The sequence below is a fragment of the Vigna angularis genome, chromosome 1, assembly GCF_016808095.1.
Source record: "Vigna angularis cultivar LongXiaoDou No.4 chromosome 1, ASM1680809v1, whole genome shotgun sequence".
Lineage (NCBI taxonomy): Eukaryota > Viridiplantae > Streptophyta > Magnoliopsida > Fabales > Fabaceae > Vigna > Vigna angularis.
The window spans coordinates 41,354,208-41,363,988 of record NC_068970.1 but is presented as its reverse complement, the minus strand read 5'-3'; the positions used below and the strand labels follow the sequence as shown (position 1 = coordinate 41,363,988).

Here is a 9,781-nt window from a genome sequence, read left to right as displayed (position 1 = left end):
GTGATCTGTTCACAGTCCTTTTATGTTAAGAGAGACACATCACATGGTTTTGGTGTCCTCTTCATGTTTTAAGTGTCACATCAACAGTTCCCAAGATGTTTAGATGTCAAAAAGTTCGATAAGTCCAACACTCCAATTTCCTCTATTATCCTCCACTGAATCTACATAATTGATAAGATTTTGCAGTGAAGTCTAGTATTTACCTTCACCTATCAAGTAAAAACTCTTGGTAATATACACATGCCCCAATGATCAAAGTCAAAGGTAAAAGTAATAATTAATTATCCTCAGATAGGGAAAGAGAGCTATATTCACTCTTTATGCGTTGAGTTGAGCTTCTAAACGATCAAGTAATCAATATATTGTAGATAGCACATTGACATGATGCCATATAGTTACATGTTTAGCTTATAAATGGTCCTAAGAAGCAAAAACATGAAAACAAAAACAAAAGGCTAACAGGTAGCCTATAAACTACAACTAGGCAGTACTTCCCACCATTGCCATTGACAAAGGGTGGAGAAGGAGTAATAATACAAGTGAGAAAAGAGATTCATGGTATTGACTGTCATATCAGTAGTTTAAAGAACCCACAGTTGTTATCCCAGTGCTAATACTTCTTGGGTCCTCATGGCCTGCATAGTCATCACACACGCCACTAGAGAGCCTTTGGATTGGGACTGAGTTAAGAAGCTCAAGGCCATTGTTGCCCATTTGCTGCACTTCCTGAGGGGAAAGTATCTTGATGCACCCTACACTATTTACAAATTCCCTGTTCCACCAAAAACATGTACGATCTTAAAGGTGTGAGAAAAGAACCTGGTCAATAGGTCATTTGCTTTCACAAAAACTAAAGAGAAATGAAATCCAGAATATACAAGCTATCACCACTAGGGATAAAAACACATGGCAGACAATGAGAATTGTCTATGCAGATATTCTAAAGTGCCATGGGATTTCATTTAGAAATAAAAGAAACCAAGAATACTTACGGCCATGGGCCATCACCGAGGAGAAGAACATCATTCTCTTGGTCAACGAATACAAGCTGCCAGCCTGATCTCACAGGGTCCTCCAACTCACCTTCAAGGCCAAACATGCGAGCAAGCTCACCGCGTAGCTCATGGTAGCTGGTAAATTTTGTAATATCCAATGATCTTCCAAAGGACCCTGACTTATAAACCTGTCAAAAAATATATATGCAATATAAAAATCAACTATTAATAGGCCACTTTTATTGTGAACCACAAAAATATAGCAAGAGAAAATATATAACATTTAATTTTGAAGAAAATACACCCATGGGAAAATCTCACCTTTACAAAGGTTTTGATCGGTGGGTTTCCTTGCCCTCCATTTTCTGGGGTTTGCAGGAAGCCCGACTCACCAATATTGTGTGCCATTCCAGGATTCATTGAAGAATCAGTGCTTGTGGTGTTCAGGTAATTAGATGATTGGAAAGGTATAGTTGGTGGGCCACAGTTGCTGCTAACTCCCTTGAGGCTTGACAACCCATTATGCATTAGCAGTGATGAGGGCTCTATATTTACTCCAAACAAAATATGATTTTGCGGATCACTGCTTCCTTCTATAGCACACTCTCTACTAGGAAAGGGTGGCAATGTAATTGCATTTTGAGCCATGGTACTCTGTGGTTGCCCTAACTGTTCCACTTGAGGCAGAACACATTGAGATGCCCCAGAAGGAAGGAGAGGATCCACTGCAACACGTTTGGAGGGTGGCCATGCAGTTGAAGGTTGAACAGGAACCCATGAGGTTCTAGGAAGATTGAGAAGGTGAGATGTTTCATCCTGGGGAAATGAACCCAAAATACTATGCAGGGGAGAAACAATAGCATTAGTTACAGGGTTCCCGTTTGAATCAGAAAAACTCTGCTGATGTCCCAGTGAAGAGATAGCTTGCATGGGTGGCGATTGGGATTGAGGTGCTGAAACAAACTGAGACATTGTAGAGACAGCACTTGAAATCTGCTGATGATCAATCACTTGTTGCTGCTGCAGTTGCTGTTGTTGCTGCTGCGGTTGTTGTGATTGTTGCTGCTGTTGTTGCTGCTGTAGAAGATGATGCTGGTTCTGATTATTGAATGAATGCTGATGCTGCAAATGCTGCTGAAAATGTGTTAGAGTCTGAGCCTGAGATTGAGATGGATGTGGTATTTCTTGACTATTTGGAAACGATTGCTGAGATTGAGATTGCTGCAAGATCTGAGTCTGCACTGTGGGAGAAGTCCTATTCAGGAAGTTCTGTGGTTGCTGAAATTGAAGTAAGGAAGTAGGATGTTGTTTGGAAGGATCTGAACTCCACATATCCTGAAGTGCAGCGGCAGCCATTGCTTGGTACACGTCTGTTTGATAGTTCACCATTGAGGGATCAAGCCTTGGCTGCATCCAAGGACTAACACCAATCCCCGGAAAATTAAGAGATGGAAGACCTCTGTCTGAGTCTCGAAGCCACATTAGTGAAGAATTTAAACCAAAATCATCATCCTTCAAGCCTGCTACGATCCATAGGGGAGAGTCAATCCGTTGATACATAAATGAAATTGACTTAGAAATGTAAAACTGCTTTGTAAGTTGAAAATAAATCAGGTCATCACATAGTTCACTAATATTTGGCAAGAAGCATACCATTGAATGAAGGCATTCCTGGAGGCCATGGTCTCTTGAGCCTAAGGGGGAATGGAGATGGATACATTGGAAATGTAGTTAATGGCTCAATTTCCCATAAAGAAACCCGGGGTTGCCTCTCTCCTGCTGTGGATTCATCCCAGCCAACCTGCATCTCAAGAAAAAACCATTTTAAAATCCTTCCTCAACCCCTAATGAGACATAAACTGTTTTTAAAGCAAGATATTATCGATCTTTATATAACTATATCACATAAATGAAATATCTGATAAATTCTAGACAAACCTTGACTGAGCGCCAATGAGAATTTGGCCACCGAACAGAGTCCAGGTCACTAATTCCAGTTATTGTGCCCATGTATCTGCGTGAACATATAGATAAATAAACAAATTTGTACAAACACGTATGAACACCAACTCTACAAACTGATTGACCTTATTAATGTCAATGAATATTATTTTAACAACTTTATACATAATACAGCATTTTTGAGGGTCAAAATAATCATTCATTCGTATTCATGTTTCCACTTCATCTCTCATTATAACAAATTATAGACCATCATTGAAAAAAATAAAAAGAAGGAAAAGTGATATCAAAGCAATTAATTTACACCATCTCTGAATACTTGAATTATATATGTATGCACTGCATTTGATTTAAGTATCAATAAAGAATCAAACTTTATAATGCCATTCACCTATATTTCATGTCATTGGAAACAAGATATGAATTACAACTTATTTTAGAGAAAATCTTACGTACATAGCAACCGTTAGAATAAAGCTCCACATCAAGTTCTTTATTCGAATAACCAATGAAAATCATTAATCCAATATTTATGACGTAAATCCATAGTCACCAGATTAATGTTTCTATAGCTCCTAGTCTCGTAGAATATTCAGCATCCCAATTATGCGTACAGAAGAATGAGCAACTAAAAGCACCTCAAAAGAGAAAAGCATAGTCATCATTCCTAACAAGCCAAGAATATTTCTACAAATACAGGTTGCAGCTTATGCTTATTGAAATTTTTTTTAAATCATATCGCATACTCTACATTACCAGAATATAGAAAATAACAAAGCAGTTCATCTATCATTTTCAATAAGTTACAAAAACATACCGACGAATACTAGATTCCTCTGTTTCAAACAGCATCCTGAAGCGCATACCGACAGACACACGAGTATGATATACAGCTTTAACATACTTTGCTAAAGGTATAACAAATTCCGATGGGCTAGCTCTGAATTAAAAAGAAAAAAAATTGTCAATTTAAGTAAATATATCATCACACGAAAGTCTACAAATGTAGGGCAGTTGTACCTTGGGTTATAAAAGATGGTGAAACGGCTGTTAGTCGCAGCTGCATGAGCTGCAGCAGCAAGAAGCCCCAAGTGCATACTATCACTGGACAAGACTGATGAAGGCATCACAGGTTGAGGACGATTAGCACGCCGAATGCCAAGAAGCAATTGATTCTTTTCATTCCTGAAGAAAATACACTTCAATTAGACCAATTATCAGATAATTAATAAAAAAGTAACTATGCTGGGCATAGTATCATTCAAGTCTGGATTAAAAAGCAAGTAGCTAGAAGAAATAAGAAGCAACAACTCCTATAAAGCCTGAACCATCACAATAATCAGGACCATACGTCAACAGAAACTCAATTAAGGACCCCTGGCTCAAAATAGAAACTGATCAAAATATTATAAAACATGAAACGTATTATTGTTAGGATATCCGGAGAACAGAAATTAGTTAAGATAGTTAGAAGATTATTTAGTTATTTGAGGTGTTCGTTAGATATAAGTAGGGGAACGAGAGGAGAGAAAAGGATGTTAATTTTGTAGATTGGGATTAGCTTTGTTAAGGGGAAGCCCTTCAAGGATAGAGTGCTCTCCTATTTCTTGTTCTTTTCATTCTATTCAATAAATCTTCCTTTATCTTTTAAACTCTGGGTTCCTAACAAACTGGTCTGACCTGATGGGTCTTTAAGGGAGAGCCAGCATCAAACATGGAGGAAGCACAAATTTGGGTCATAAGAAAGCTGCCAGCGTTTTTGGGGCCAGATCCAATTGGTTGGATTGCAAGGGCTGAAAAATTCTTTGAAGTGCAAGATATTCATTCATTTGATAAGATGCAGTGCATTCATGAACATGGATGACGTGACAATGCTTTGCTTCTATAATTGGTGTCAAGATAACAGATTCAGATTGGGAATCAATTTACACAGCTTAAAAAAAAGATTCAAAGATAGCTATTGTAGCCACATCTTCGAAAGATTGAATGCCATGAAGCAAGAAGTGCAAACTGAGATGGAATCTTGCAGCAAAGAAATGGAGACTTCCCCAATGTTCTTGAAAGATAGAATCAACAATTTAGAGCCCAAACTATTGCTGCACAAGATGTTGAGTGAAGAGGGCGATCCACATTTGACTGAACAAGACAAAATAGAATTGAGGGAAGTGAGCCAAAATGCTTTGAAGCAGAAGCAAGTTCTTGGACAAGAAAGGTGGAACTACCCATCTCTTTGTTGGAAGTATATAGAAGGGGAAACTGATTCAAAGAGTAGCATTTTTAAGTGTGATGGTAGAAAGCAGAAAGCAAAAGTAAAAAAGGTTCAGTAATCAAGAACCACACCCTTTGTAGTGCATAAGAAACCAAAAATGAAGTGATATTAACAAGAGAAACAAAGATTATGATGGAGGAAGAAGTGAATGCATCAATAAAGAGAGTGGAAATTATGGGCTGTATGGATAATTTCCTGATATCCTGATTGTGAGTCAACTAATAAGGAAGTTGAAGGTGGAGTTGCAACCAAGAATAATTTTTTTCCCAAATTCAGATTTCCATAATATGAATAATTAATAGTTGTTGGACCAAGATTTGATAATGAAGATGGTTGGTCAGAACAACAATGGTATTGGAATATTGGAATTTCAACTTACTAGTCAAGCCTTTAGCATGAAACTTCACTGCATCTGTAGATAACAACTTGCTAATTAATGGAGCCAATGCAGAAGGAAGGTTCAGAGGCTGTTATACAAAATCCACCAAAATCCCCACTACCACCCAAGCCTTGAATTTGCTTGCAGTTGCCAGTGGGTTCCCCTCCTACGGCAGGAGAGTATCAATAGGAATGGCAAATGAAGATCATGGTGATGACGATGAGCAATCAGATTAAGCTCATTTAGGAGGAGTGTGTTGTTAGGATATAAGGAGAAGCCAAATTAATTAAGAATTATAATACTAATTAGTCAGTTAGTTGAGGTGTTAGTTAGATATAAATGGGGGAAGGAGACAAGAGAAAAGGATGTTAATTTCGTAGGTTGAGCATTAGCTCCTTGTGAAGAGGAAACCCTTGGAGGAGACAGTGCTCCTCTATTTATTGTTCTTTATCTATATTATTTCAATAACACACATCAATAAAAAAAAAATCCTATATTCTTTTGAATGGCCAAATGACATAAGAATCATATGGCTTGGTTCAGGGAGGCAAATGAGCCAACCAAACATTACTGTCAAAGGCCAATTTTAACACATGAAAAAAAAAACTTGGAAAGAGAGGAGCAATAAATTACTTACCAGATAAACAGAACTGAATCACCAGCAACAAGCCTTTTAGCACTCACAAAGACACTCCATCCAGTTGTAAGTAGATGCCTTTTAGGCTGACCTGCAGAAAGAAAACACACCAAATTCAAACACTACAAATGGAAAGAGAACTTAATTTTAGCAACAGGCAAGAAAAATACAACAGAATAAGAAACATACTGAAGTAAAAACATATTAATTATTTAAACAAAAAATCAACTCCTACATTTGCAATGAAGACATATAAGATTTTACAACCCACCTCGGAAGATATGTCTGAATTTCCATTCATTACCATGCAAATCCCTTGCAATTAACTCTTGAGCGGGAGGCTGTTGTGAAAAGTCCTGTGGGTCAAAATTACAAAGTTAAGAAATTCAGAGATTTTATGAACAAGTTAAAAGTTTTAGAGCATAACACTAATATTTTACCAAAGGAGGAAAAACTTTTTCAGCTGCCCTACGAGGAACAGAAAATCCACCATGAGTGCTGGTGTCACTGGCAGTCAGAATTTTGCAAAAGTAGTTTGTTGGCTGTTTACTTGGAGTGCCTAACTCCGCTGGAAGGTATGCCTCTTTCTGCTCTTGCTGAAAACACCCCATAGTAAAAAGATTGTATTAGAATATAAACATAAAACCCACACAAGAAGTTATCAGTTAAGAAAGAGAATCATACAGGACTCAGAGGTTGCAAAGTCATCTGAGCATATACTTCATCAGTCTCATTATCTGCCTGAATACAAAAGAAATGAACAAATAGTTAAAAGAAAATAGAGTGCAGTAATCAGCATAGGGAGAAACAAGGTAACCAAGATAAACAGTATTATTATGGTAAAAGAACAAATAAATAAATAATCCTTACATGCATAGTCACGTTATGAAGTTGACATATAAGCTGAGGCGGTAAGCTTGGATAATTTGGTATATGGCCATCCACCTCCCTGTTGGTAGACACAGCAACCTAAGCAGAAAAATGATGATACTGGTTATTCATGTAGCTTATGCAGAAAAAGACAGATGTTATAAAATGTAAAACGTTCAATTGCGGATAGTCTCAGGGTAGTTGGAGATATTATATTTCTAATTTCTAAGAGCTAATTCATTAAACTGCAACAGTTTAAGACTAAAGAATTATGCTCAAGAGTGAGTTAAGCATTAGTATACAAAAGAGTCACTATAGTAACCCAGCCCTTAGATTAGCAGCCCACACGGTCATATACACTAAAGAGACAAGACAAAAGAACCAATTTGAGTCACAATTTAGAAGACGAGCAACCAAAACATCATCTTCATGTCCAAGGCAGACGATTCGTTTTATTAATTTTAACATACCATAGTAACATCAAATCTAGATAACACCCATAAGGATTTCTCTGTGGATGCTACAATCCAACTCACCTGTTCACTGTGACCTTGTGGAAAATATACTACACGGCTTCCAACAGCTGGTAAAGAAACAAGTGGACCAGCACATGCATGCCAAAGTTCTGAATCTAGAACTCGCTTTTCTCCTGCAAAAACCCATCCCAATGTCATGAATATGGTAGTTAAAGTTCATAACTGCTCCCTAAATGTCTGAAAGGACAAAATGGATTTTGGCACGTTGTTGTCAGAGCCAAGATCGCAAAATATCAAACGAAAAGTGGAAGATGCTCAGCAAATTAAACCGAATTCCTTCTATGATCTCTTAGCTACATCAGAAAGAATATAAACTGCATCCAAAAGGGGTAAAATTTCCAAATCCCCTCCTAAAAAAAATAAAAGGGAGTCCCACCACCATGCTAGACATAAAACTGTACTTATTGAGCACAAATTCCATGGAAATGAGGAAGAAATAACAAGTTCTTAAAAATAGAAATGGAGAATACAAAGAGAGAGGAAACGAAACAAAAACAAGAAGATTTACACGTACCTTCTTGGGGTGGAGGACTAAAACCTGCTGATGAAAGTTTCATTTCAGTAAAGTTTCAGCAATCTCAAACCTTAGACGCAGTCCCAAAAAGCAATGATCTTAAGCAAACTCTTAAGTAGAGCAATTTAGTAGCAACAAAATTCCCACAACCTTCACCCCAAACCAAACAACAATCCCTGTTTTCTCTTCTTTCTTACCCCACAATACCATTCTTCTTTCACCTTTACTCCTTCAACAACCAAAAAAAATTTGAATCTAAACAAAACTCGACCACCCAAGATATAAAATTCCTTCAACCATCAAATAGACATACTAATAAACTCAGAAATCCTCACCTTTTCAATTTTCATCCAATACCAGTCTCACTACAAAAAGCATTTATTCTACTCCTACCCTTCATTCGCTTGCAATCCTCCTCAACCCCCACCACCCCAAGTTCCAATCTTCAACGGAAAACTTCATCCTACAGAGCTTGAAGCACCAAGAACAAGTAACTCACCAGTATCTTTTCTTTCTTTTCTTTTTATATCACCAACAAATTTGGCAACAACACGAAAAACCAATCACTACCCAGCAACCAAACAAGCAAAGAAACTCCAAAAGCAAACAGATCTCAGCAAAAGGAGCTACAAATCCCAAAGGGTACCGGATCTCAGGCAAACCCGAAAAAAAAAAGAGAGCAAAATGAACTCTGAATCAACACAAGCATGCACTCTACAGCAGATAGAAAACCGAAACAAACTTGCAACTGAAAACTACCACAAGCTTAGGTACTCGCTCCTTTTTCGCGGAGGGGACAAGAAAACAGTGTGTAACACACCTCCTTTTAGAGATTAAAAAAAGAAAGAAAAAAAAAGGGTTGGGATTTGTTTTTCCAAGTTAATGGAAAATGAGTAGCAGTTTGGGAGCTGGCGACTGTGGTCGTGCTACTACTGTTATTTTTCTCTTTCTATGCTTGAAAGAAAGAAGACAGAAGCGCCATTGTTTTTGGGTGTTTTTTAAGGAGGAGAAAGAGAGTGTGTTCCTGTGTCAGATGATTTATCTTTTCTAGGGAGAGAAAAAGAGAGAGGGGAACGTTTCACAGTTGATGGCATTTTGCTTTATATATATTTATTAATCATTTATTTATATCTAGTCAAGCATTTATAAACACATGTGAATGTGATATCACATATTTTGGTGTCTAGGATGGAAGAAGGAAATATAATTAATGTGAAAATACCATCAGGATTACCTTTAGTGTTTTTTTCTACAGCTGCCCTCGTGCCATTATTTTCCCTTTTTGATTTGAAAATGACTGTTAATAATTTCTACAATTAATAACTTTGAAGGGAAAATAAGTATAATTCAATTCTTTAATGTTTCCAATATAATAATTATAAAAATTAACCAGGTAAATTTTAAGACTTTTTACCATTTCAGAAACCTAAATAAATATTTCATCCTTTTAAAAACCTAATCAACCTAATTTAAAGGACTTTTCACATCTATAGTGATTAAAATATATATTTCAACTTTTTAAAACTAAATTAACAGTCTAAGCATTTAAACTACAAATTAGTAATTTATTTTAACTTTAATGCAGAAGAAACTATTATTGCTATCATTACAGTAAAACT

General features: G+C 36.9%; 1 protein-coding gene across 2 annotated transcripts; it reads right to left on the bottom strand.

The window, feature by feature from the left end:
• Positions 1 to 330: 330 nt before the first annotated feature.
• Positions 331 to 9,251, bottom strand: LOC108346054 (auxin response factor 6). 2 transcript variants are annotated; one of them, XM_017584993.2, is made up of 14 exons: positions 8,163 to 9,251; positions 7,649 to 7,761; positions 7,113 to 7,211; positions 6,927 to 6,983; positions 6,683 to 6,838; positions 6,514 to 6,598; positions 6,243 to 6,333; positions 3,978 to 4,142; positions 3,775 to 3,897; positions 2,934 to 3,009; positions 2,649 to 2,796; positions 1,317 to 2,518; positions 993 to 1,183; positions 331 to 772 (listed from the first exon to the last, which is right to left on the bottom strand). In XM_017584993.2, the coding sequence occupies exons 1-14, from the start codon at positions 8,203 to 8,205 to the stop codon at positions 574 to 576; spliced, it is 2,748 nt and encodes a 915-aa protein (XP_017440482.1). In that variant the 5' UTR covers positions 8,206 to 9,251; the 3' UTR covers positions 331 to 573. The 2 variants fall into 2 exon arrangements, with proteins under 2 accessions (XP_017440482.1, XP_017440490.1); XM_017585001.2 differs by having other exon boundaries at positions 1,317 to 2,515; positions 8,163 to 9,250.
• Between the last annotated feature and the right edge of the window lie 530 nt (positions 9,252 to 9,781).